Source organism: Gymnoscopelus microlampas (assembly GCF_963454915.1).
Source record: "Gymnoscopelus microlampas genome assembly, chromosome: 22".
Lineage (NCBI taxonomy): Eukaryota > Metazoa > Chordata > Actinopteri > Myctophiformes > Myctophidae > Gymnoscopelus > Gymnoscopelus microlampas.
The window spans coordinates 31,857,085-31,885,038 of record NC_139959.1 but is presented as its reverse complement, the minus strand read 5'-3'; the positions used below and the strand labels follow the sequence as shown (position 1 = coordinate 31,885,038).

Below are 27,954 nucleotides of genomic sequence, written 5' to 3'. Positions count from 1 at the left end.
AACCCCACTTAAACACTTTCACTTTTCAAAATGTTTCAGAAAATAGCAGATCTGTTCACAACGCATCACGATGCAACACGTTGTGGGGTTGTAGAATAGATCGGCTATTTTTGCTACTTTTGTGTGACACTATGGCATATTTTATACTTTGGCTATTAAAAAATAGCAGATATACAAGCTCATAGCGCGGCACCGAGTGCCGCGCTATGAGCTTGTAGATCTGCTATTTTTGAAAAATTGTGAAAATTTGTGCAAATCTTTCAATATATATTTTTTAAATTTGTAACTCGAATCTTTGCTTCTGGGGGCCCCTGGAACAACATATTTTGAAAAGGGGGTCCGTGGCCAAATACATATCATTTTGGGGGTCCTTGACATGAAAAGGTTTGAGAACCAGTGCACTATAGTGTGACGAAGTAGGGTATTCATTTACGGGGGGATATAAACCATAGAAAAAGAATATGGCGGTTTCTGCCCCGACAGCAGCAATATCTTGTTTGCGACCCCATCAGAACATATCATGGCCCAGTGTTGGGTCCTGACACAACGGTTGAGAAACAGCCCACTAAAGAATCAAGGCCAGGCCTCCGTTCTACGATTCGATTGGTCGATCCTGCTCTGTGGCCCTTGCTCTATGGAGAGTGACCTGGCACGCAGAGTGTGTGCAGTTGTGTTGTTCATGCAATACACACCAATATGTTAAGCGCACAGTTTGTACAGGGGCTGCGCTGCACACTGGAGTACAACCAAAGATGAAGAGTGTGTGTGTGTGTGTGTGTGTGTGTGTGTGTGTGTGTGTGTGTGTGTGTGTGTGTGTGTGTGTGTGTGTGTGTGTGTTCAATGAAAAGAGCTGGTGAAATGCTGGTCCCTGGAACTTCCAGTTTCCCAAAAAACCTGTTTAGTTTTGTTTAACCGCCAGTCGACACGGTAGATTTCTTTATCCATTCTCCTCATACAGAAAAGTAGCATCAAAAGTGGAGTTTGCACAGTACAGTTGTAAACACCAAGGAAAGGCTTTATAACCATAGAAAAACTGAGTGTGTTGGTAGAAAAAGCACAAACAGGAAAAACTGGAAGAGAAAGAGATTCCTGAAGGTTCGTAATCTTGACGAGTCAACTGGTTATTCCTGAACTGATGTGAAGTGTGTGTGTGTGTGTGTGTGTGTGTGTGTGTGTGTGTGTGTGTGTGTGTGTGTGTGTGTGATTGCATGTGTGCGTGCGTGCGTGTGTAAGGCCTTTGAGTAGTTGTTCCACAGGAGGTAGAAGTGAGAATCAGGCATTCATCTCCAGCTCCCGTTCAATACCTACGTACTTCAGAGCGTCCGCCTGACTGTACCTGTTGGCAGCAAAATCACAAAATGTATTTGATATTGATTGTGCGTAACCAGGTCGACTGTACTGTACATGTTACTAGAGCCTGACTGAGGCCAGATTTTTGGGTCCGATGCAATCCCGATTGTTGAGAGCCCTAGCCTGATTACCATTGTATTAACCGATATTTTGGAAGAAAAACAAAAAGTGCAAAAATGTTCTAATCAGTTTGAAAAACTTAGATTTGATTAAAGTTTGTATTTGAAAACAACTAGAATTTATTTAACCACCTAAGCCCTAAAAAAAAGTTCAAAAATAGCCGATCTACCATCTCACAACACAACACATTTTGAGCTTATAGATCTGCTGTTTTTGAACATTTTTGCAAGCTTTTGAAAATGTTCTCCTATGCCCAAACATACCCAAAGTAAGGATGCTATTTTTAAAGTGGTTAAAATCCAATATCGATGTCAAAAAAGTCAAATACTGACCAACATATCGGCCAAATCGATATATCGGTAGGGCTCTACATGTTAAACCGTTTTGACATGCACTTACATATCGCAACATTTCACAGAAATATAGACTGAAATGTAACACATTGTCAACATAAATGCACAAAATCAGCATCCTTATCATATAAGCTGCACAGTTTAAAAAAAAAAATGCATACAGTTACATACAGCATGAATGTGTTTAAAGCGTGCAGAGAGCTGACTGACCTGTAGTCAAAGAAGAGTTCCTCTCCAGTCTGGATAGCTCGCTTAGCAAAGATCCCTATTCTGTGATCTCCATTCACCATCATCACTACACAGCAGAGAATCAACACATAGTCAACTTATTAACACCATTCATTATTAGTGGTAACACATTTATGTAGTATACTATAGACACAAACTAACTGATTGTTCCTTTTTACGGTCATGGCGTGAATTCAGCATTAACGGTGTGGAGTCCAAAAAATTAATTACCAATACGAACAATAGGACTCGCACACTTAACCCATTAAGACCGGGGACGCATGTGTGTCATTTTAAGATTTCTTTGGCTATTAAAAATCACACCCTGTGTGAAGGAAGCGGTGCCTTTGGGGCGGGGCTTAACTCATTTCAGTTCGTCCCTATTGGTGGTCTGAGTCCACTTACCAAATTTGTACTTGGTAGCATGCTGCAAACTGGAATAATGGCTGTTTAAAGCCCAGCCAATGGGCAGACAGAGGGGGCGGGGCTTAAGTAATTACAGTTTGTCCCTATTGGTGGTTTTAGTCCATGTCCAAAATTTGTACTCCGTAGCATGCTGCGAACTTGAGTTATGGCTGTTTAAAGGCCAGCCAACGGGAAGACAGAGGGGGAGGGGCTTGAGCAATTCATGCTCGGCCCATATTGGTGGTCTAAGTCCACATACCAAATTTGGACTTGGTGGCATGCTGCAAACTGGAGTTATAGCTGTTTAAAATCCCGTGCTCATCCCGTGCTCATACGGGCGGACGTCCCTGGGGGTCCCTGGACCCCTCTTTGATAACCGGTGGCACGTGTGGCAAATGAGAGGAGAGATGGCATAGGCAATCTCCAAGTCCGTGTGTGCGTGTGCGTGTGTTTGTATGTGTTGCTTCTTTGCCGTGCTCATCCCGGGCTCATACACACAGACACACAGACACACAGACAGACACACAGACACACACACAGACACCGAGTCAAAGCCACGTATAGAGCGGTTGGCACCGCTAAAAAATAGCAGATATACAAGCTCATAGCGCGGCACCGAGTGCCGTGCTATGAGCTTGTAGATCTGATATTTTTGAAAAATCTTGAACATTTTTTTCCCCGATTTTTTTCCAAAAAACTTTTTTTTCCGACACAAATTTGATCCAGCAGTTTACATTTCCACTAACAAATCTTCATGTTAGTGGAAAAGTCAACAGTGCTGGATTTATTGCTGGATTAGCTGCAATAAATCTGTCCTATCTTTCATATTGTTATTGTCTCCGCCAGGCCGAAGGCATGGTGAGAGTATGTTTTACCCCCTGTCCGTCCGTCCGTCCGCCTGTGTGTCCGTCCGTGTGTCATTCTGTCATTCCGTGTAGAGCTAATCTCCGGCACCGTTGGCTTGATCGCAGCGAAACTGTGCACACACTCTCCCTGGATGCCAGACCAGAACCTCTGCCCCAAATTTTCACATGGGCCTGTTATAGCGCCACCAGGAGGCCGATTTGTGCAAATCCATTTTTTAAAATATTACTCCTACAGATTTTATCCAAACATCATGCAAATCACTACACAATATCTCTATAGTCATGTGTTCAACACGGATCCGTCTGATTTTCCATATTCCATTTGTAACTATAACTGCACCGATCTGCGGTCGGTGCAGTTATCACATTTGCCTTTTATAGCGTCACCAGGAGGCCGACTTATGTAAAAAAAAAAATTGATATTAAGCCTTCAGATTTTATCAAAATTTCACGCAAATCGGTACACATGATCTCTATAGGCGGAGGAGACCTGTGCTCCGAGGAGCACTTTTTCTAGTTAGCCCATGATTTCCTTTGCTCTTTATGGTGGTAAGCGACTGGCTGTTGTGAACAGGATCTAACTCCAGCTTAAAGTTTACATCTAAGTATTTCGTTGTTTGACCGTGTTGCACGAAAATAGCTGGTCTACAAGCTCACTGCGAGCTTGTCGATTGGCTAGTTTAGCTATTTTGTATGCCCAAATTACACAAAGTGTTGTGTAGGTTCAAAGTGGTTAATGAGATATGTGTCCTGACTGTCCTCACTTGAGAAAACCTGAATAGACATTCAGGTTAGACATTTCTGATAATTTCCAGGGTATGGCCAAAAGAATTCTTGTCTGCTTAATTATCATGATGGTTGTTTTGGTTATTACTATACATGACTAATTGATAACAACGTAATTATTTTGTAAGCAAAGACTTGCTTTGCATAGCAGTTGGGGTTCACAGAATTATCTCACCTTTTGCATAGCAGTTGGGGTTCACAGAATGGTTGGCGAAGCGAATCTTGTTGCCTTTTCTTGTGGCATCTACAACAAAGTCTGAGGAGAGGAGATCAGCACGTAAATATCACCTCTGAACAATGCTGTGGATTGCTGTGGATTTCCGCCATAGTTCAATAATATCAGATAGATCATTAGTGTGTTACCATTGTTGAGATTGAAGAGGAAGCTGCACATATATTTGTCGTAGACCTTCCCTCTGCGGTCCGCCTCATCCTGGGAGATAATCTAATGAAACAACGGTACAAACGTTGATAATTGTTATACATCAAAAACAAAGCAAGTACCAGTAGAAGTATCCAACCACTGATAAGAGTACCGGCAGAGGTATCCCAACACTGATAAGAGTACAAGCTGAAGCCTACCTCGCCACAGTACTCAGAGATAAACTCATTCTTCTGAACGGCCTCCTTGATAAAGATTCCCCATCCAGCAACATCCGATGGAGCCAGGAGCAGGTGCTGAGAGAGAGAGAGAGAGAGAGAGAGAGATAGATTGATGTTTAAAATAATCGTGATATTGATTTGAAGTCATATCGCATGCATGTGTGTCAGTGTTGATTTTGACAGCAAATTCTGATTTAGTTTTAGTCATAGTCTTTTGAATAAAATTCCATTTAGTTTTAGTCATAAAATTGCATTTAGTTTTAGTCATATTTCAGTCACCTGAACTGTTTTAGTTTTTGACAAAAAAAAATTGGCGGGCCTTGATGGCGTCGTAATGGATGATTTTACAGTTGGTTGCATTCTGAAAATAGCCGATCTACAAGCTCACAACGCGTCGCGTTGTGAGCTCGTAGATCTGCTATTTTCAGAGTGCAACACCCGAGTGCAAACAAACATAAAAATGACTCGTCTTTTAGTTCTACTGGATCTCTTCTCCACTAGTCCTTCCCTAACATTTCGGTCTAGTTTTTATTTGTTGACAACATTTTCAATACATTTAGTCTTAGTTTTACTCATCATAGCTTAGTTCGACTTAGTCGACGAAATCAAAACTGGTTTGAACTCATATCGTGTGTGTGTGTGTGTGTGTGTGTGTGTGTGTGTGTGTGTGTGTGTGTGTGTGTGTGTGTGTGTGTGTGTGTGTGTACCTTCTTGGCTCCTCTCTGTATAGAACAGTTCTTGCAGGACACGTTCTTGCTGTCCCAGTGCTCTGCGGCTCCGCACGTCAAACAGAGGTCAGGGTCACACTCCCTGACCGCCAGGTAACACGGACACTGTTTGGTGTTGCACTGAGCCTTACACCTGCAGCCCGGGAAACGGTTCTGACCTGTTACGCGTATATACACGCGCGCACGCACACACACACACACGCGCGCACACACACACACACACACACACACACACACACACACACACAATTACAATCTTATAACTACGTATAATAACAAACTTTACTTATATAACCAAACATAGTTTAATAGGTAAACATAGTTACAATAGGCTCTATGCACAGCAGCCATATTGTAAGACATTCACAGGTGTTACCAATGATACTAATGAAGGCTCTGTTCCATTCTAATCAGACATAGTCAGGGTGCTGATATTGTGCATGTTGGCTCACTGCAAACACTCCCAAATGGCCCTTTACGGGTGCGTAACTCTGAGAGTGTACAAATGGAACCAAATGGGCCCGTAAGGGTCCATTTGGTTCCATTTGTACACTCTCAGAGTTATAGGGGTTGTGGAAATTGAAAAATCTGAGAACCACTGTGCTAGACTAAATGGAACAGAGCCTTCATTAGTATCATTGGTAACACCTGTGAAGGAAGTGATAATATGGCTGCTGTGCATAGAGCCTATCGTGTCACACTGCGAAAATAGCTGATCTACAAGGTCAAACTTGTGGCATCCTGTTGTGAGCTTATAGACCTCCTTTTTGTTTTAGTATTATTGCATATAATAATGCCCAAACCCCTGTAAGTGGCTAAGCAAAACAGATAAATAAAAAACGCCATAAAAACAATAAGGGAACTGAAAATGAATTAAAAGCTAACCTGTAAAGATTTAAGTGATTTTTAAAAGATGACAAAAATGACTTCCAATATCCTGATTTGAATAGCATATTGTGGCTGTCGGATAGAAACTTTGTGTCTCCATATTTCAACTATTTATGTTTTTTTTTTCTAAAGAGGCGATCTACAAGCTCACAACGTGTCATATCGCGACCAACATAAACGTCAAAAACAACCCAACAATGTGTGTTCTTACACTCAGAGCTGCACTGGCAGAACTTCTCACAGAAGTTCTGGGCAGTGACGCAGGGGCAGGACGAATCACACGGCTGCCTGGGGTGGTCACATGGCTGGTAATTATACACGTGATTGGACGAACCATCTACAAGGGGGGGGGGGGGGGGGGGAAATACGGTATGGTTGTTAGTGACGGTGCGTATTGATTCCAAACAAGAACTGGTTTCACTAAAAGGCTTCAAAAAGGACTCAGACGCACAGGGAGGCAAACTGGAGACGGGAGTTCGATGGAATGCATTTAACCCATTCAATTCCCTGGAACTAAATATTTGACAAACGTTCGCTTTAAAATATTTATATTTAAATATTTGCACAAATTTTCACAATTTTTCAAAAATAGCAGATCTACAAGCTCATAGCGTGGCACTCGGTGCCACGCTATGAACTTGTAGATCTGCTATTTTTGAATAGCCAAATAAATCTAAAATTACACGAGATGCGTTGAATGGGTTAAGTCAATGAGAGTCGGTTGAGAACCAGCTTATGAATAAACAATATGTTTAACTAACATCATTTCACGTAGGTATCTAAAGAGGACAGAGTACGTTTCTCACTGGGTAGTATGGGCTGTCATCACAATAATTGGTTGACAGGCTTGTATTGACAGCCCATACTTACTGCACAGTCAGAAACCTGTTTACGAAGCCTAAAAGCCATTTGCAGTGACCTCTGACCTTTCTTCAACTGGATCTTCCTGCAGTGAGTGGCCCAGAGGCGGTGTTTCCTCTTCTTCTTCCTGGGGGGCGTGTCTTCATCTTCGGTGGGAGCGCGGGCGATGATACTGGACTCCTTCACCCTGAACTCATACACCTGCCAAGAGGACGATCAACACTTAAGGCCTTTTCACACCGAGTCTGATGGAATGTTTTATTGGTCAGACGGGTTTTAAGGCAGCCGAAAAAAATGCAGGAATCGAACTGGGTTCAATCCACCAAAACACACACACACACACAGACACATATATATATGTGTGAGTGAGAGAGAGAGATACACAGATAAGCACTTTTTTTTTTTTTTATAAAAATTGGCAGACACTAGATAATTACGTTGTTATATTTAGTCCACCATAAGTAACTGTTGCACAAGAAGGGCATCACTTTTCTCAAATTCTCTAATTCTGAAGACGAGTGATGCCACCCACATATACTGTATAAAACAACAAGATAATATCAGCATTAGAATATAATAACCAGAGCTGGAAATGGATCGAATGTATTAGGAGGACCTGGCTTGCACTGAAATCTGTGCAGGCATTCAGTACCATTTGAAAGTCAATCTGATAATTATAATACAGATAAATATATCCTGATCAAAAATCACACAATATCCATTCCACATTCCAAAAAAATAAAAAATGATTTAGTGTTCGATTCCGGACGGTGCCCACCTGTCTGCATGTCTTGGTGCCTATGAGCCTGGCGATGGCACAGTAGTTGTCGTAGTACGTTCCTATGAGGACTCTGAAGAGGGACGCCTCGGCGCCGCTCCAGTCCACCGCTTCGGCTTCACAGTTCAGCTTCAACTTCACTGGAGTCTGGCAGCGCGAGTTCCCTTCTGAACAGACACACACACAAAGACAGGAGAGGGATTATAGTAACATACAGCCATCTGCTGCTAAGAAGTAGAGTTGCCTAAAATGCTGGGTCTATGCCATTCCGATAGCACATCATTTATGTCAGTTACAGTATTCAAGTATTTTTCGGACGGTTTTTGGCACACAATGTGTTAACAATTACTAATGTAATTTGTATTTATTCCTAGATCAGTGGTTCTCAAACTTTTTTAATTTCAAGGACCCCCATAATGGACCCTTAGGGTCCATTATTATGTACACTCTCCGAGTTAAAGACCTGCAATGGTCTATTTGGAACCCCCTGAAGGAACCCCGAGGGTCCCTGAACCACTGTCCAAGATTTGTTCAAATTACACACTGGTTATCGGATCGGTACTCTGTATCGACCGACATGCAAGTTATGGGTATCGGAATCGGTATCGGGAAAGAAGAAATGGTATCAGTACAGCTCTACTAACAAACAAATCCATGTACATGACTCTTGGCTGACAACAGCAGGGGGGTCCCGACTAAGAAAGGCAAACGTCAGCAGCAGCGATCCCCCCGCAAAACACACACTGCACTGACAGGTCCGCACCTCATTCACATTCATTTGCAGTCTACGTGGGCAGTCTACGAGGATAAACATCCAGCCCGTGGCCTCAGCAATCACAAGCCAACATTTAGCAAAACGAGAAGAATTCCGTTGGGACAGTGTAGTCTAAAAAAGAACAGCTGAGGTTATTACAATTCGGCTGCTGTAAGGTATCCATGGTAGCATCGATTTTATTTCTCTGGTACGCCACCCTACACCCTCCCCCACCCCCCCCTCCTCCTACTTAAAACTCAACAGCACACAGTTACAGATTGGTTTGAACTTGACCAACTGCAGTCGACGGGCATGTTTGTTCAACACGTTGGCTCGGCTTCCTCCAACACACCTAGCAGAATACTTGCCATGGTGGCTGGTAGCCCAGACAGGCTTATCAGGCATGTCAAAATAATGTCAACATTAGTGATGAGCCGATGGCGATACAGGTAACAGGTCGAAGGAGATGGGGTTGGGTATTGGACCGGCAGTGTCGAAACTAGGGATGGGCAAATGGAGACATTTTAATAACCGTTTACCGTTAGGCCTTACCGATTAATTAATGGATAACCGGAAAAATGTGTTTATATACACATTTTATTTTGAAGGGCCAAGTCTACACAGTTTGTTTTGTGTCTCCAGCAGAGTTTCTAGTGTCTCCATCTCTCTCTGGAAGAGTTTGCACATGAACTCTGCAGCCGCACTGAGGCGCTCGAACACAAACAATACCAATACAAAGACGAGGAAGAAGAATAAAGTGGAAGTCACGTGTGGTTGCAGGTGTAGACTTGGCCAAAAAACAAAAACATAAAAACATTTTGTCCCTTTTTTTTTTAAACTTTTAATTTTAATCACTTTACACCTAGATGGAAAAATGACTTTTTCAGATATCTCCAGGTCAGGGACTATGTTAATAAGGAAATTAAACAGGTAGAGAGTACAGAACCCAATCTGGTTAATTTATTTACGAATGCGTACAAAAATAAAGATAGTAAACACCTCATATCACAAACGTATAACAGACTACAAACTTCTAAAGTCCATTCAACTATGAAAGTCAAACAGAAATGGGAGAAGGAATCAGGCCTGGAGATTTCTGAGGAGGATTGGATTGGTATATGGGAAGGTCAAACAAGAACAACTAACTCAAGGGCTTGGCGGGAATTCGCCTGGAAGAATACTATACGTTACTTTATCACCCCAAAACTGAAAAGTAATTTTCGAGGTTGTCAAGGACAGGGTCAATGTTGGAGGCAATGTGGTAAAGTGATGGCAGATCATTTCCACATTTTTTGGGACTGTCCTTTAATTCAACCCTTTTGGCAAGAGGTCACCAAAGAAATTAGTGAAATTTTTGGAATAGAAATGGATTGTTCTTTTGTTACAGTTTATCTGGGGAAAATCCCTGCTGAACTCATGAGCCAGGACCTATATCTGTACAAAATCATTTTGGTTGCCTGTAAGAAAGCCATCACTCGGAAATGGTTACAGGCCATACCACCTACCAAGGAAGACTGGACTACGGTTGTCAGTGAGATAGACTCTATGGAGGATCTGACCTTCTTTCTTAGGCTGAGAACGGATCAATATATGAAGAAATGGAAGAAATGGACTTCTTACTGTTTGATGAGAAATGTAATTCATTGACTGATTGTTGTTAAAAAAGAAAATACTGGAATCCATAAATATGTTAATCTTTGTGTTATAACGCCCACCTCAACACAATTTTTGTATGCATTTTTGTTTGTTTTTACTTTATTTATTTTTTTATTTTTTTTATATTTTATTTTTCATTTTATTTTTTTACAAAATAAACATACAACCCCCCCAGATCCCTCCCCCCCTCCCCACATACAAACCCATATACAGAAAGGATAACACAGATAAAATAATCAAAACATAAACAAAAATAAAGGTACACAAAAAACAAAACAAAAAGGGAACATCAAGAAGAGACAAATCTGTTGTAAAAACATTAAGCAGCTTTGAGAAATAATAGAACTAGACCGAGATAGCTGTAGATAACAAATAACCTATACCATCTCTGATACAGGTTGAGGTAAGGGCAATGTTTCAATATAGTCCAAATAAGGTTGCCAAATCTTCAAAAAGGAGTCAAACCCATTTCTTAAACTATAGGTAATCTTCTCAAGAGGGACACAACTGTTCATTTCTGAGAACCATCTCGCAATATCGAGGGGGGAGTCAGACTTCCATGTTATTGCAATACACTTCCTAGCCACTCCAAGTGCCACCTCTATAAATTTAATTTTGTGTTTTCTTAGTCTTGCACTGATAGCAGTGAAGTTGCCTAAGAGGCAAATTTCAGGATCTAACGGGAGCTTCTATAATTTTAGCCAGTGTGTCACAGAAATCATACCAGAATGTTTTAACTTTTATACATTGCCATGTACAATGCAAAAAGGAGCCTTCTTCTGTACCACACCTAAAACATAAATCTGATATATCAGAATTATAGCTATGCAACTTTTGAGGTGTGTAATAAAGCTGATGGAGAAAATTATAATGAGTCAGTCTATATCTAGAATTAATAGTAGCAGAGAGGCTATCACAACAAAAATCAGACCACAAACCTTCATCAATAGTAATATTTAAATTAGACTCCCATCTCTCTCTAGATTTGTGTAAGCCTACTCTCGGGCATTGACTCAGCAACAAAAAGTACATATTGGAAATGAATCTGTATGAACATGGGCCATTGTGTAACCAATTTTCCACATCAGTAAACACTGGTAAAGTCATCTCCGGTCCCAGAGTCCTTCTGAGAGAATCCCTCAGTTGCAAAAAACAGAAAAAATGCCTGTTTGATAAGTCATATTTCCCCCTCAACTGTTCAAAAGTCATGAGCTGTCCATCTTTATAACAGTGTTCCAGGAGTTTTATTCCATTGTCATGCCATGACTCCAGAATTCTATTGCCCACAAACATGGGTAGAAGCCCATTTTTCTTCAGTGGAGTTCTAGGAGATAAGTCCGTTCTACACTTAAGAATATTGCGGACCTCATACCAAGTTTTGATTAAATTTGGATTTGGCCACAATAGTACTTTATTTATTTTCATTTCATTTTATTTCTCTGTCTATGTGTCAATCTCATATTTGTTTATTTGACTGTTGAATTTTCTAACTGAAAAACAATAAAAGATAAGTTACAAAAAAAAAAAAAAAAAAGACTTTGTCTAAAAGGTCCGTTCAAAAAGGTCCTTGCGGTCTCGTTTCCAATGAGGTCCTTGGTATTCAATTCATAGTTTTCCTTTATTTGGGTCCAGCGCCGTGTTTAAAGAAACTGTGGGGATGTGCATATCCTACTACTTTTTTTCGTGTGTGTGTGTGTACCTGAGCTGCTGGTGTTGTCATCTTTCTTGTCGTCTTCATCCTTGTCATCTCCGTCCTTGTCGTCTGCGTCATCCTTGTCGTCTCCGTCGTCGTCCTTGCCTCCCTCCTGGTCGCTGTCCGTGTCTTTGGTCTCCGAGGAGACCGTGGTGGGCGTGCTGGGGCGACTGTTGCCGTTGCTGTTGGGCTGCCGGCCGCGCGGGCGACGGCCCACGCTACGCTTCGACGGCGTCTTGGGTCGCTCGCCGTCCTGGGTCGCTCGGCCAGGGTACTCTCTCACCATCCCATCCTGACCAATCAGAGCTCAGGGTTTTTAAATGTTTCATAATTTAATGTTGGATTCAATAGGCTCTATGCACAGCAGCCATATTATCACTTTCTTCACAGGTGTTACCAATGATACTAATGAAGGCTCTGTTCCATTTAGTGTAGCACAGTGGTTTCCACGACCCCCATAACTCTGAGAGTGTACAAATGGAACCAAATGGACCCTTACGGGTCCATTTGGTTCCATTTGTACACTCTCAGAGTTACACACCTGTAAGGGGCCATTTGGAAGCCCATGAGGGTCCCTGGACCCCAACTGTAGACCCACTGGTGTAACAGAGTGTTGTGAATGTCTTCATAATATGGCTGCTGTGAATAGAGCCTCTTCATAGTATTCATATTAGTATTAGTACAAACTTTGTATGCCCAAAACGGGTATTTTTCAGGAAATGGAAAAGATAACCTGTGTTGAAGGCTCACAGGCTCTTTTTTGGGTAAAAATAAATGTGTTGAATAGAACTATATTCTGATAGTACTCATTGACATATAGTGTTTGTTCAGTAACAGGAGTCTCCCCATCTCTCCTCCTTTAGTAAACAGAAAATGCATTCAGGTCGGGATACCTATTTTATCCTATCAGGGGAGATGACTTGCACAGAATACAGATTAAACAAGTGAAATTGGAAGTGATGGCACTAAGAAATTATCAGACAAAATTGGAACTGGAACACTTACGGTGCGTTTTAACAGCGGGTGACTCTCGGGCGATGCCGGGCGACATCGTCCAAAAGATAAAGAAAGTCTATGAGAGCCGGCGATCGGGCGAAGTGGGCGGCAGGGCGATGAAAGATGGATTTTCTTTATCTTTTGGACGATGTCGCCCGGCATCGCCCGAGAGTCGCCCGCTGTTAAAACGTACCGTATAACTGATAAAGCTGATAAACGGGTACTCTTTCCTGATTGGCTGACATTTTTCAAGCCACTTGAAATGTATTTTATGTTTATTAAAGAGCTGGAGAGACAGAGAGACCCCTGTTACTGAACAAACACTCTATAGCAATCTATCAGAATATAGTACTAGATGTAGTAAATAAAAAAACTTTTAGTTTTAACCAAAACATATCACTTACCCTACCTTTAATCACATTCACTTTCAATTTAGTTTTTAGCTTTTCCCCCCAAAATGTTCAGATTTACAAACACAGTGTTAGCTTGTACATTGGCTATACAAACCATACACATTTGAAATACGTAGATAAAAAGATCTTCTGCCAAACAGCGACAATATTGGTTCCATACCTGGACCAGGTACATGTAGCAGTCGATGCCACATGGTTTGCTGTCCACCAGGTTCTCCATGTTCTTACGTTTATACGTGTTGGGAGTGGCGTGGAACGCTGTAGGAGAGAGAGAGGCAGAGAACCATTTAACAACAGAAAACACAGAAACATTTGGCCTTAAAGGTCCCTACACACACACACACACACACACACACACACACACACACACACACACACACACACACACACACCGGGATTAGGGTTGGGATCCTATATCATTTTGGCCTTCATTAGAATTTTTCAGTGGTGTAAAGTAACTAAGTACATTTACTCAAGCACTGTACTTAAGTACAATTTTGAGGTATTTTTACTTTACTGGAGTATTTCCAATTGTCTATACTTTTACTTCAACTCCACTACATCTCAGAGGCAAATATTGTACTTTTACTCCACTACAATTATTTGACAACTTTAGTTACTAGTTACTTTTCAGATATAAATGATTACATTATAAAGCATACATTAACCACTTAAAATCCATTTTATATCTGTGCTATATGAAAATAGCAGATCTACAAGCTCACAACGCGTCGCATCGCCACGCGATGAAATTAAAACGTTTGAGAACCACCGGTATTGTAATTTTAAGTCCACATAGCAGCTCTGACAAGTGTGCTAAACCGCTAATCCGGAAAACGGTTTCAAATGTGACGGAACCGATTCCTGTTCCTCAACGTTGGTTCCTCCGGTTCCGGATCCCAACCGGGAGCGTTTATTTTGTGCAATTAATTTGCATTAATTTAAACTGCGGTTTGTCTCATGAGAACACCCACTCATGAGGTGAATATTATTCTAAAAATTATAACGCGAAGTTAACACATCGGGTGCCAAACACGGTTCAAACCGCGTTTTCAAAGAGTAGCGCTTTGGTGCCGATTCAGACCGTGTTTTAAGTGTTTTCGTTTTTTCCCCGTTTTTTTTCCACAAGGGGGGGGCTAGCGCAGCACTGGAATCACCCATGAACATGAAGAAGTAAGGGACAGATGGATCACCGTGCCAAAAAATCTGGCTACCATTCGCTTCCATTCTATCTCCTTGCTAAAAACCTCTGCATCTCCTTAACTTTTTACAGTGGGCAAAACGATGCGCGATCGCTCCGCAATGGTGACTCGCATGAGACATGTTGTTGTTCCAGGCTTTAGCCAGGACCATCCATTGCTGTGCACGCATGCATTGTTTACGTGCGTGTGCTCGCCGTGGAGTCCACAGCTCTAAACAGCGCAGCGTTGCAGACGGTGAGATTTCTGGCACCGAACGTAATCTGTTATTATAAAATTCTGGCACCCGATGTGTTAATAGTTGGATGAAAATTTCGGATAGTTTATTCGTCACGCTCAGAGTGTGTAATGAACTTAATCCGTAACACTCATTCTATTAAAATGTACCTTTCTCTCATTCTCTCTCTCAGTTTCATTTCTCTTCCCTCTCATCTTATACCGACAGATTTGATCTGGTTAATTACAGACAGCTGGTCTCTGACAGGAAGTCATTTAACAGTCGTTCATCTACAGCAGAACAATGTGTGTAGTACTAGTAACAATGTGTGTACTAACAAGGAAGGAAGCAAGGAGCAGTCGTTTGTGTCTGTGTGTGTGTGTGTGTGTGTGTGTGTGTGTGTGTGTGTGTGTGTACACTAACGGTGCAGGAAGCAGTCGTATTTGAAGCAGCGTCTACAGAACAGCGTGTGGAAGGAGTGCAGACTCTGTTCCCGCTGAACGGATTTTGCGTTGGGGCCGTCGATGTTCGGCGTGCACTCCGGCGGCAGAATCCCTGGGAGCGGCGGTTCTGTCAACTCCTTGTACCTGACACACATAAACACACAGCGCAAACATTACAGAGATTTTGGCAATTGCCTATCGCGTTGCGTCACGTTATGAGCTTGTAGATCGGCTATTTTCACCAAAGATATTTAGTGTACAGCAAAAACAGAAAAGTCACTAGTGTAGAGCCTTGAGGGTCTCCGGTCAACCAAGAATAGGGTTTAATTGGTTAAATGGTGATTTGCTGTGGTAATGATGTAATGCCCATCCGTCCAGTGGATGTGCTCCATCTGAAAATGTATAGATTTCTAAAGGGATCACTGCCGACCCTCACTGTTGTCAGCCTGCTGTATGAGAGTCAATACAGTATAACTAGCACATACAGTGGGTGGAGGTGGTCTCCCTACTCATTTAGTTACTGGAGTCTACTGGTTGGCCAGTAGCACTACCTGAAGCTCCTAATAATCTCAATATCTGCCCATGTCACTCACTTCTCTTTGAGTTCCTCTGTAGAGCCCTTGTCAGGGAACATCGACGAGATAGCGTCAAATATCTTGTCTGATGGAAACTTCTTGGAACCGTCACTGCTGCTTCCACCTGCAGTAACACACACACACACACACACACACACATCACTTTCAACTTACATCAGCTGCTTGTGTGCTTACTCCCTCTGATGGTGTGTGTGTGTGTGTGTGTGTGTGTGTGTGTGTGTGTGTGTGTGTGTGTGTGTGTGTGTGTGTGTGTGTGTGTGTGGGGGATGCACATTTTAAGGGTTTTCCTTATCCCTTCCATTGTGTCTCATCAATGTATACAAATGTGTGTGATGAGCTTAGTGGTGCACACTGCATACAAAAACAGGGACTCGCAACGGCTCCAAGGTTTTATTCAAACAAACAGCAGATGGGACGTTTCGACCCTTTCGGTCTTTTTCCTTTTTCCAAAAGATTCTTATTATTATTATTTATTACATATTACTTTTTATACTTGAAAAAGACCGAAAGGGTCGAAACGTTGTATCTGCTGCTGTCTGTTTGAATGAAACTTTGGAGCATAAAAGTGATTTGCGAGCCCTATTTTTGTTTCAGTATCACTGTTACATACAGTTAAAGCTCAGCACCAAAGAACGAAGGATGTGTGTTATTTGTTTTTCTGCACACTGCATACAGAAACACTGCTGTGCAGTGATTAATATAGCGTTGATTAATCACTTTCCTAGCGCATACAGTATGTGTGTGTGTGTGTGTGTGTGTGTGTACGTACTCTCGTTGCTGATGATGTGGTGTTCATCAGAGGGGTGGTCCTCCATCTTGCCCGTCATCTTAAAGTCTGCCTCCTCGTCCTCGTCTTCGTCCTCGTTGTCGCTGTACTGAGTCAGAGCGCTCACCAGCTCCACAAAGATCTCATCATTGATGAACCCACACTCTGTTACACACACACACACACACACACACACACACACACACACACACACAAACAAAGAAAGAGGGAGGGAGACATGAAAAATAGAGTGATATGAGAGAGAAAGAGAGGGAGATTTGAGAGAGAGAGAGAGAAAGTGTGGGGGGGGGTATAAAGCATGTATGCAGTATGAAACTGAGATAATTAGAGACAGAAAAGAGATATGAGAGAGAGGGAGGGTGATATGAAAAACAGATATGAGAGAGAGAGAGATATAAGAAACAAAGAAATATGAGAGAGAGATATAATCAACAGAGATATGAGAGAGAGAGATATAAGAAACAGATATGAGAGAGAGCGATATAAGAAACAAAGAAATATGAGAGAGATATAAGAAACAGAGATATGAGAGAGAGAGCGATATAAGAAACAAATAAATATGAGAGAGAGAGAGAGCATCTCTTACCTCGGTCTCCATGAACTTTGCCATCATAGTTCTTGATGAGTTCCTCTATGAAGGTTCCATCCTGGTCTAAGATCTCATCTCCCATGTAGGGAATGTTATGAAGAACTGTCTCATCCTCCACCTGACGGACACACACACACACACACACACACACACACACACACACACACACACACACACACACACACACACACACACACACACACACACACACACACACACACACACACACACACACACACACACACACACACACACACACATCACTGTAATCCTACTTGTAGGGCTGCAGTTATCAATTGATTATGTTCTTAGCTATATATTTGCTATATATATATATATATATATATATATCTCGTCACCTTGCTAAAATAATGGCCTACGTATTTATTTATTTTTCAGAAAAAATACAAAACTGATCCAAAACAAAACTACATGATATTTCACCCAAAACGTTTATAACTTAAATTATGACTATTAACATAAAAATAACACTGTGTCAGTTATGTAACATAAGAGATTTAAATAGGTTTAAATAGGATTAAACCTATTTTGGCCTAAGTCACACTAGGGCCATTATACTAAAAGGGGAGGGAACAGCCCGATCCTTTTTAATTAGGAGATGGGCGATTTTACCAAAGGTGGTCAGTGTCAGGAGGAGCTGACTCAAAAAATGACTTCAGCCAGTTTAGCAAGGTGACAATATATTCTATATAATGACTTTTTCTACTTATGGATCAACACAATTATTTTATAGTCAAGCGTGCGTGCGTGTGCAACTTTGAAAGTGGTGTGAAGAAAGAAACCTTGGACAAAGTCACCTCAGCACTGAGCAGGCATCTGCACCCACTCAAATGAGCGTTAGTGTGTAATGAGCACAGGAATGGAAACCTTTCCATTCATTGTGTGTCGCAGAGCTGCAAGTCTGTGTCGCAGAGCTGCAAGTAATCAATGCATTGATTTGATGCTCTGTGACACGCTTCTGCACGCCATGCAGAGACCTGTATCCATAGCAACCACCGTCGTCGGGTCCCCAAACAAAGTGGGTGGCTATCAGTGGACAGTAACTAAGTACATTTACTTGAGTACTGTACTTAAGTACATTTTTGGAAGTTTCTTTTCAATCTACAAGCCCACTAAGTGTTGTGTTGCTATGTGTTGTAAGCTTGCAGCTTGGCTGTTCAACAACAAATGTTTTCCCCCAGAATGTTGTTAAGCTGTAAAGGGCAAACAAGTCGACATAAAAGGTCATTACACTGTGTGTGTGTGTGTGTGTGTGTGTGTGTGTGTGTGTGTGTGTGTGTGTGTGTGTGTGTGTGTGTGTGTGTGCGTGCGCGTGTGGGGGGGGGGGGTGTGTGTGTACCATGAAGTTCTGCTGCAACGGTGACCAGGAGTACATGACAGGAACTGATGCCACAGCGTTCAGAGTCTTCAGCGGAATCACCTGCTTGTTAAACTCTGAGAATCCACTGTCCACAGTACACTACAGACAGACCGACACAGTAGCACAAAAAAAAAGGTTTTAATTAACATTGACATTGCAGAACGTGTGTGTGTGTGTGTGTGTGTGTGTGTGTGTGTGTGTGTGTGTGTGTGTGTGTGTGTGTGTGTGTGTGTGTGTGTGTGTTTGATCGAGGGACAGGGCTGACCTCTCTGGTTCCTCGTAAGGAGCCGACAGACGTCATGATGTGAACAGGCTGGATTCTCCTGGTCCTCCACTCCTGGTTCAATATGTCCGTCCTCTCCAAGATCTTCTGACGGTTGGTGTTGAACATACTCTGAAACATCAACACAACATCAGGAGAGGAGGGGAGAGGAGAGTGAGAAAGAAAAAAATGATAAGTGAGGATTGGAATAAGATAAATAAGGGAAACAAATACAGGAGGAGGGAGAGGCAAAAGAGAAAGAGGATAGTAAAAGTGGAGAGGAGAGTGAAGCAGAAGAGACAAGAAAGAGGAGAGACAGCAAGAGGAAAGAAAGAGGAGAGAAGGTCATGGAGAGGATACCGTGTTCTGTGCAAAGCGGTGCATCTCAAATTCATCCAAATCCAAGACAGAGAGAAAGAGAGAGGACAGGGGGAATGGAGGAGAGAAGAGAAACAAACAAACAAGAAAGAGAAATAAAGGAAAAGGGAGAGGAAAGATAAACAGGAGAAAGCAAAGGGGGGGGGGGGGGGGGGGGAGAGAGAGAGAGAGAGAGAGACACACAGAGAGAGAGAGACAGAGAGAGACAGAGAGAGAGACAGAGAGAGAGAGACAGAGAGAGAGACAGAGAGAGAGAGAGAGAGAGAGAGAGAGAGAGAGAGCATATTATGTGTAAAAGCAATGTTTCCCAAGTCCATAGATGAACCACTTAAACCTAGTGATGCACCGTAATGAAGGTTCTTGGCCAAAATTTTAAAAAAATGGGAATACTTGGCCTATATCGAATTATCATCAAATGCGTACCAGCGTTAAGAAAAAGAAAAGAGAAATCCTTGTCTCCCCCCTCCGTCTCTGCCTCGCTTCCCTAGTGTCCCTCCCTCATCACATATATATTGCATTGAAAGTGATGCAGTGATGCAAAAGCCAGTTAAACTCTGCAATAGTTCATCGTCTACCTGTCTAAGTCACTCATGCTTTGTTGTCGTTTCTCTGGCGTTTAATCCTTTTCAAGGTGCATTCACAATGGACGGATACATTTTCAACAACAATGTGCTTTACAAAGAACATCAAGCAAAGGAAACACAATTATACAATGACATGATGCATAAAACTAAAGATACAGTTACTGTGCCGAAGATAAAGAAATACAACAGCTCAATGTTTACATTGACAAAAAGAATCACTTCATTTGAATCGCAGGGAAAAAAATCGGCAGTTTTTCAGTCATGTTATGAATGTGGAGTGTGTTTTGTCTTGTTTAGATAGACGAGAGACAGTATACCATGGTTCTGTCTAATGTTCTAAACTCAAAGGCAGTCAGCTGTTTGGTCATTGTGACCATTGAGCTGTTGTTTTTCTATGATTTCAACATGGATTTATCGTCTACAAATCATTGTCTACATGGACTTGTTGTCTACAACGTAACTCACAATGTTGCCGCGCTGCGACGCCGACACGTTGCTTGTGGATTGAACATTTTCACCGGATGTTATCCCCCCCGGAATAGGGATGCTACGGGTCAAGTGGTTAAAATCGGTGTGAATGTGTGTCTCAGGTTACCCACCTTGACCTCGTCAGCCCGTCTGAAGCGTTTGAGCTGCCTGAGCCTCATATACTCTGACTTGACCCTCCTCTTCCAGCAGCTGGGCCCCTTCTCTGAACGCTTCCCTGTCAGCACCATGTTCGCCTTGAGGACACACAAAGGGGGCGTCAGAATCATGGGTGCGTGGATGGATACACAGTTAATTTAACTTGGAGAGAGTACAAATGTAACCAAACCATTTGATTACATACATTCGTACACTCGCATAGCTACAAATGGACTGAGCATTTGCCTGTTTAGAATCTCTGCCGCTCCAGCATATTGTTTTTGAGAGTCTGTCAGATATTTCATCATCCCAAGTATAGAGAAGCGGGTAAACAAATAAACAAATATGAGTGAATGGATATATTAAGAGGCTGTTTTTTATAAATCATCTGTCACTACATTATGTCACAGATTCATAATTTGGAGTCACCCACCAATTACAGATATTTTTACCAAAACTATATTGTGTCCAAAACTGTTAAACTTCTAACTTATTTTATTTATGAGAAAACAAACTAAAATAAACAGAAATAACTTTTTGATAGATTAAAAAACAAGTAACCAGGTAAAATATAAAATACACATGTAATAAAATAAAACTATTATAATCATTTAAAAGTCAGGACACATAACTGTAAAATAAGTCAATATATATCGACCAAAACGATAAATCGGTCTGGCTCTGTTTTGTCCCACAAAATGCCCTTTAGGATGGGTTAGGGTGGTTGAGTAGACAAACTTTAGTTTGTCTACTAACAAAATCCTGAATGTTACAAAATCCTGAATGTTACTTTAACTACTGTGAGAGTGTAACAGACCCTGGCTTTAATTTTTACTCAGAGTTAAAGTTAAAGAATTTTGCTAGGATTTGGTCAGTGTCTGGTTTTAATTGCCCCCTTCCCTGAGCATCGCACACCTCATAAACATCACAACTACCGATTCAAAAAGTAGAACGTTTTCAAGCCAATCACATTCCACTTGTTACAGTTGGGAATACTGTACACAATGAGCTCAGGGAACATCTAATTAATGTACCGCTCTGTGGTGACAGACAAGACACACCACGCCCAGGCCAGGCATAATGACAGATTCTCAGTTTAAATCACATCTTTCTTCTGCTCCCATAAGTTCACATTGCAAAAAATGACTCGTATGATATAATGCCAGACTGGGGGAATTCCCACACTTTGAGACTATATCTTCACTTGGTTCACAAGTCTAACAGGAAGCATTACTCTAACTTTTCTCTGTTCTCAACGTGTCCCGATCTATGTGTTTAGTTAGTTAGTAGTTCGATCTATGGGTTTAAAAATAAAACAAAAAAAAAAAAAAAAAATACAGAATATTCAAAAAATCATGTATTCACATGTATAACAATACATGTGATCATGCATTGTATTTATATAAATATATTTTGGATTATGAAGCAAAAACCTTCGTTCTGTTTTTCTGTATTCTTTTTATTTCTCCTGTTTTTACTTTTTTGAAACTTAAATTGTATTCTTTATTTGTCATGTATGTACTTTATGTTGACAGGGTAGGCAGAATAAGCTATTTAGCTTCAGCCTATACCTTTTTGGTCACTCACAACTATGTCATATTTATATTGTTGTTGTTTCATGCGAATGGAGCATATTGTTTGCATAGTGAACTGATGACCAAAATACAAACTTGCAAAGTGAAGTGAAAGTGAAGTCCCGTCCTAAAGTATAACGGGGCTTTCTGGCTGTCATGCATACATGCTCCTGCTGTGGGCGATCAATATATTAAATTACAGAAAACGCATCACCAACTATAGCGAGGTGGCACTTCTTCGTCTTGTTTAAATACAAGTAAAGGTTAGATAACCTTTACTTTCGGATCAAGCAAGTGCAGATAAAAGGGGAAGGGTTGGAGTTGGTTAACGTCACTTATCAAACTGAAGTCCTTAGGCAGGCACAATAGCCGGTCTTGCATTTGAAGATTATTAACTACTCTCATCAACCACAAGCTGCTGCTATCTGCACGTGAGACTGTACGCACAAAAGCTCTATGTTCTATCTGTTGCTGCACCATATGTATATACACGTATCTGCTGCTAGTTTAACTGCATCATTCCATTGCCATTTCTTCATTTCTTCTCTCACCATGCATGTATAAATCTTACTCTACTCATGTCAGGAATATTTGACAAACAATATCAATCTGACCAGTTTTGCTTGTCCTTTCTTCTTTCTCTATTCTTCTTCCCTGGCTTGAAAACTACAAATGATGGGAGCTTAGTCAGAAAGAAAAACTATTTTTCTTACGCGTGGAAACCTGTGATGTGACAATAATAAGTAGATGAAGATGAACTTTACTCGACAGACTGACCAAAATCCATTTGTATACTGTAGAGCAGGTATCTGAATATTGTCCCCATATGGCTTGTAGGGATATGCATTTGGGGAGATGTTTTACAAGAGCATACATTGAATGTTTACTGTCCACTTCTCTCTCTCTCTCCACCTAACACAACATTAATCCTACAACTTGTCAGCATGATAGTGGCGTTGACCAACTCAACATCAAGTGCTATCAACACAACAGATACACAACACCGAATATCACACACACAATTTTCATTCTCACCACCTAACAGAGTGTGTGTGTGCGTGCGTTAGTGCTGCACAATTAATCGAAAAAAGATTGTGATCTCGATTCAGACACCTATGCAATCTCGATTTTAAATTATTTTTTCAATATTAAAAAAAATATTTTTTATTTTTTTTTATATATTTACAAGATAATCGTGATCTCAATTCTTATGGAGGAAACTCGTGATTCACATTTGAGCAAGAATCGTGCAGCACTAGCGTGCGTGCATATATATATATATATATATATATATAGGCACACTCTAGTCTACATTGGTGTCAACGAGTTAAAAAGTATATTTATACCACCAGCCTAGTGAGCCAGGCTACAACTCAACTCTGTCACACATGCTCATCTCACGTAACGATAATGTCACCTGGGGTAAAAGTTTACATTTAGAGACTTGTCAGGTAGACTATTGTTTTCTTTCTGTCATTATTTCTCTCAACATGTACAGTCTTACTGTCAGTCAGTCAACCAACCCTATCAAACTGTCAAACAGCCAGCTGGGACGCTAGTAGTTTGAGCCCCAATCCACATCATACACACACACAACCTTAAAGAGTTTCATCGCTTCATGGTAGGTCAGCCTTTTTTTAAACTTTCTTAAATGGGAATATATAGGTATATCATATTCCAGTGTTGTTACAATGATCAATTAATTGCCAACATCAATACACCTTTTACTGCCGCAAAACAATTAAAAACTAAATTAAAGTACTAATACTAGAGCTCAATGTAAATCAAGGACAAAAACGGAATGCAAACATGTCTCCATATGTGTTATTTTTGGCTGTTTGTTTACTTTTGGATCACAGATTGTGCCTTTAACCAGAAGAACGCCGGCGTCACTATTCTGGGGGCAAACATTTTCCGAAAATAACATTGTGTGAAGCTTGTAGATTGGCTATTTCCAGCAAAGAGATTTGGTGTTGAGTGGAAAAAGGAGAGGACCTAATAAATATCGCTGGGGGTCAACCCCGGTCAACAAAGTATACTATAAGGTTATAAGTGGCTAAAGGTAGGGTAAGGGATATTTTGGTTAAAAACAAAAAGTTTGTTGTTAAAAGCACTATGTTCTGACAGTAATCATTGCTATAGTGTGTTTGTTCAGTAACATGGAGTCTCCCCGTCTCTCCACTTCTTTACTAAACAGAAAATACATTTTCAGGGGGGTTGCAATTATTCAACCAATCAGGGAGAGTACCCATCATTTATCAGCTTACTGTAAATCAGTGGTTCTCAAACTTTTTCATGTCAAGGACCCCCAAATAGACGCTTATTACCCCACGGACCCCCATTTCAAAAGATAAGCCAGGGACCCCAATAAGAGAAGGTTTTTATGGCTCTCTAGCAGTGATTCTCAACCATTTTAATTTCAAGGACCCCCAGTTTAACATGCATTAGGGCTACGGACCCCCATTTAATGGCATTTATACCTCTGGGACCCCAATTCATATTGTAAAATCAATGTTAATTTAACTCTGAGAGTGTACAAATGGAACCAAATGGACCCTCCATTTGATTCCATTTGTACACTCAGAACCATAAGGGTCCATTTGGTTCCTGTCCATCATTTAGCTGGGGACCCCCTGGAACCCCCTCAAGTACCCCTAGGGGTCCCCGGACCCCACTTTGAGAACCAATGCTGTAAATGGTATACTGTTCCAGTTCCACTTGTTTAATATGTGTCCTGTGCGAGTTCTCTCTCCTGATTGGATACAATTTGTATCTATCCTGAGTCTGATCCAAAAATACAATTTCTGTTTACTAAAGGGCAGGAGAGACTCCCCGTTACTGAATAAACAGATAAATCAGAATATAGAACTACTTAATACTTATTTTAACACAAAAAAATTACTTGCCCTACCTTTAACTGAGACTGAACCATTAACAATTAACCTTTCTTTCAGACTCACAGTCACAAGACAGCAATGATGTCGTGAAGAAGCCAAGAAGGATACATTATCTTTACAAAACACAACACTTGAGGTTATTATTACTGAGAGAAACACGTGATCACAGCCTTATCAGAGAACACAGTACTACTGTCATTTCAATGTTTGAATGTATCTACATAGTTTACATGTATTTAACTGTACAAAGGCTTCAACTTGGCTGAGAGGGAAAAAGTAAACCTTCTGTCATGATATGCTTTTCTTTTTCAATTTCTCTGCTTTATTTAATCACGTTTGTATTCTATATTTCTCCTCAAACAGCTTTGTTATGCCTTATGTACACAGTAAAATGATCAGTGTTCTAATTGTACACTGTCAGAGTTACATTAAGGTAGGTAGAAACTAGGCAAGTACTTTAAAATCAGGTTGTCAGACAGGAGCCCACAAAGAGAACATGAAATATACAAGACATACATAAAAGGGGAAAACCCCTGTTAATAACAGGGGTTTCCCCCCTGTCATGCATGTCTTGTATATTTAATGCATGCGTATTAGGCCCTACTCAAAGTCCCCAAATAGTAAGTAATTTGACATGTGACTAAAAAACGAAATACTTTGAAATGAACACAATCATCAAAACATAAAACAATCACACCACCACAAAGTAAGGTGTGAACCTACACTGAAATAGACATCATTTCATGAGCCCTTTCTTTAAGAGAGACAATGCTTTTTTACAACAGATGCATTATAACATATATTGTGTGTGTGTGTGTGTGTGTGTGTGTGTGTGTGTGTGTGTGTGTGTGTGTCTGACATCTATCCTGTCCAGGATAGATGGGCACTAAGGACATCAGGGCACCTCTATGTAAAATTGGCTATTCTGACCAAAATGTTAAAAAGTAAAATATTTGAAAAATAGTCTTAAGTAAGAGTGTGTGTGTGTGTGTGTGTGTGTGTGTGTGTGTGTGTGTGCTCGCGCGCGCGCGCGCTGTGTTCCAGACACAAAATTCACTTACGTTTGAAGAGACACTCGGTCCTCATCCAACGCACCGCTTCGGCAATGTAAATAATAATAACAACAATGTCACAACACGGATGAATTAACTGATTGTTCTAGTGAACACACTGTTAGCTCGTTAGCTATGTGTGCTAGCTCTTGTGGTGGCTCTTCAAACAGCCGGCACAACACACAACAGAACCCGGGTCTGTTCTCTTTCTCCTTCCACCTCGGCTCTCCTTTCTCCGCTCAACCGGCGTCAACCCCGGTTTAAACGGGTTTCAAACGCGTTTTTTATTAACTACCCCAACCCCCCCGGTTAAATAAATGTTTAATGTAATTGTTATAATATTATTTCCGCCTCGGTAAGTATTCAAACCTCTCTCTCCTCCTTTGCAAGAGTGTGTGTTCTCTGCCTCCTCTCTCTGACCACCGCACGTTCCAACTAGACTGGGGTCGATTCACTTTGCGAGTGGCACTTCTGGCCTCGGACCGGATACGGAAATGGTCTGCACAAATGCCACGTGTGTGTGCGTGAAAATGTACCCGGATGCGGTAGGCGGGCTCTAGACCGGATGCTGGTGCCGAATGGCAAATGGAAACGAGGCTTCCCGCGGGTACTGCGGGGAGCCCGGTGACGCGAGGCTGCGTTCAACAAGCGCCAAACGGTTGGGCCAATCGGCGGCGCCGTTGCTTAGGAGTGTCACTGTGCGCCCACGCGGTTGGCCGGATCGTATAGCGGGGTCGGCCAATGGCAGCCCGCGCTGGCTCAGGGGCCCTGGAACGGGGGGGGGGGACATGTGGAGACTCTCTCTCCCTTTGTTCTCACGTTTATTAATGTACAAAACATTAAAATGTACAGACATTATCACATTCTGTTGTCAATATAACTCTGAAAGGGTGCAAATGGAAACAACGGCCTCGTTTGGTTCCATTTGCACCCCCTCAGAGTTAAATTAACTGATGATCATTTAGCCTATTATGTATTACTTTGTTATTTAATAATAACAATAACAATGATTATTATGACCTATAAATAACCAAACAATTGACATCAAAACATCCTTCATTTAGTCCTATATGTCACATTGCGTATTAAAACATGTTTCCGAACAACAAGCCCTCTATAGGTTTGTTTTGGATTGTAATCAATATCAATTTATATGATTGACAACTCTTGAGTGATGTTTTGTGTTTAATCATATCTGGGTCTTTTTTTTCTTTCTTTTTTTTTTACAACAAATCCCGTTATCGTTTGAGTTATTATATTATCAAATCAAATAAACCCTGTCACCTCCTGGGCAGTGTCTCAATCAGAGAACACTATGTATCTCCTCCACCCAGTGGTGGAAAAAGTACTCCCATTTTATACTTAGTAAAAAAGTAAAGTAAAAGTACCAATACAACAATATTTGATACCAAGTATTGGTATCAAAATGTACTTAAATACCAAAAGTAGAAAATACTAGTCTGGACTGAAAGTCAAGTGGGCTCCTTCTGATGAATGAGAGAGTTGCAACCAGGCAAAGGGTCGTTGAGTTTATAAAACCCCTCCTTTGCTAAACGTTCATTGGCTGACTGCCGCGGAGCCCCTCCTCTTCTATGAGCTTATTGGCTGACAGCCACGAGGGCTCCTCTTCTATACATTCATTGGCTGACAGTCACGTGTTCACTCAGGTCCACTGCAACATGAGAATCAGAATCAGCTTCATTGTGTCAAATTATATCACACAGTGGTGGAAAAAGTACTCACATGTTTTACAATAGTAAAAGTAAAAGTATCAATACGGCAATGTAGAGTAGGCTACAATATTTGCCTCTGAGATGAAGTGGAGTAGAAGTAAAAGTATTGGAAATTGGAAATACTTAAGTAAAGTACAAATACCTCAAAATTGTACAAGTA

General features: G+C 41.2%; 1 protein-coding gene across 1 annotated transcript; it reads right to left on the bottom strand.

Moving 5' to 3' along the window:
• Positions 1-230: 230 nt before the first annotated feature.
• Positions 231-26,451, bottom strand: ezh2 (enhancer of zeste 2 polycomb repressive complex 2 subunit). The gene is made up of 19 exons (XM_084049308.1): positions 26,071-26,451; positions 20,514-20,636; positions 18,956-19,084; positions 18,670-18,789; positions 17,307-17,427; positions 16,703-16,864; positions 15,931-16,036; positions 15,318-15,481; positions 13,639-13,736; positions 12,076-12,361; positions 7,967-8,133; positions 7,254-7,389; positions 6,539-6,664; positions 5,419-5,597; positions 4,691-4,786; positions 4,472-4,553; positions 4,284-4,364; positions 2,034-2,118; positions 231-1,336 (listed from the first exon to the last, which is right to left on the bottom strand). The coding sequence occupies exons 2-19, from the start codon at positions 20,628-20,630 to the stop codon at positions 1,273-1,275; spliced, it is 2,319 nt and encodes a 772-aa protein (XP_083905434.1). The 5' UTR covers positions 20,631-20,636; positions 26,071-26,451; the 3' UTR covers positions 231-1,272.
• Positions 26,452-27,954: the final 1,503 nt, after the last annotated feature.

Coding starts and splice junctions, on each gene's coding strand:
- ezh2 (XM_084049308.1), bottom strand. CDS start 20,630: ATGGTGCTGACAGGGAAGCGTTCAGAGAAGGGGCCCAGCTGCTGGAAG. Junction 15,482..15,930: donor ACAGAGGAACTCAAAGAGAA/GTGAGTGACATG, acceptor TATGTGTGTCAG/GTACAAGGAGTTGACAGAAC. Junction 1,337..2,033: donor GAACTCTTCTTTGACTACAG/GTCAGTCAGCTC, acceptor TGCTGCCAACAG/GTACAGTCAGGCGGACGCTC.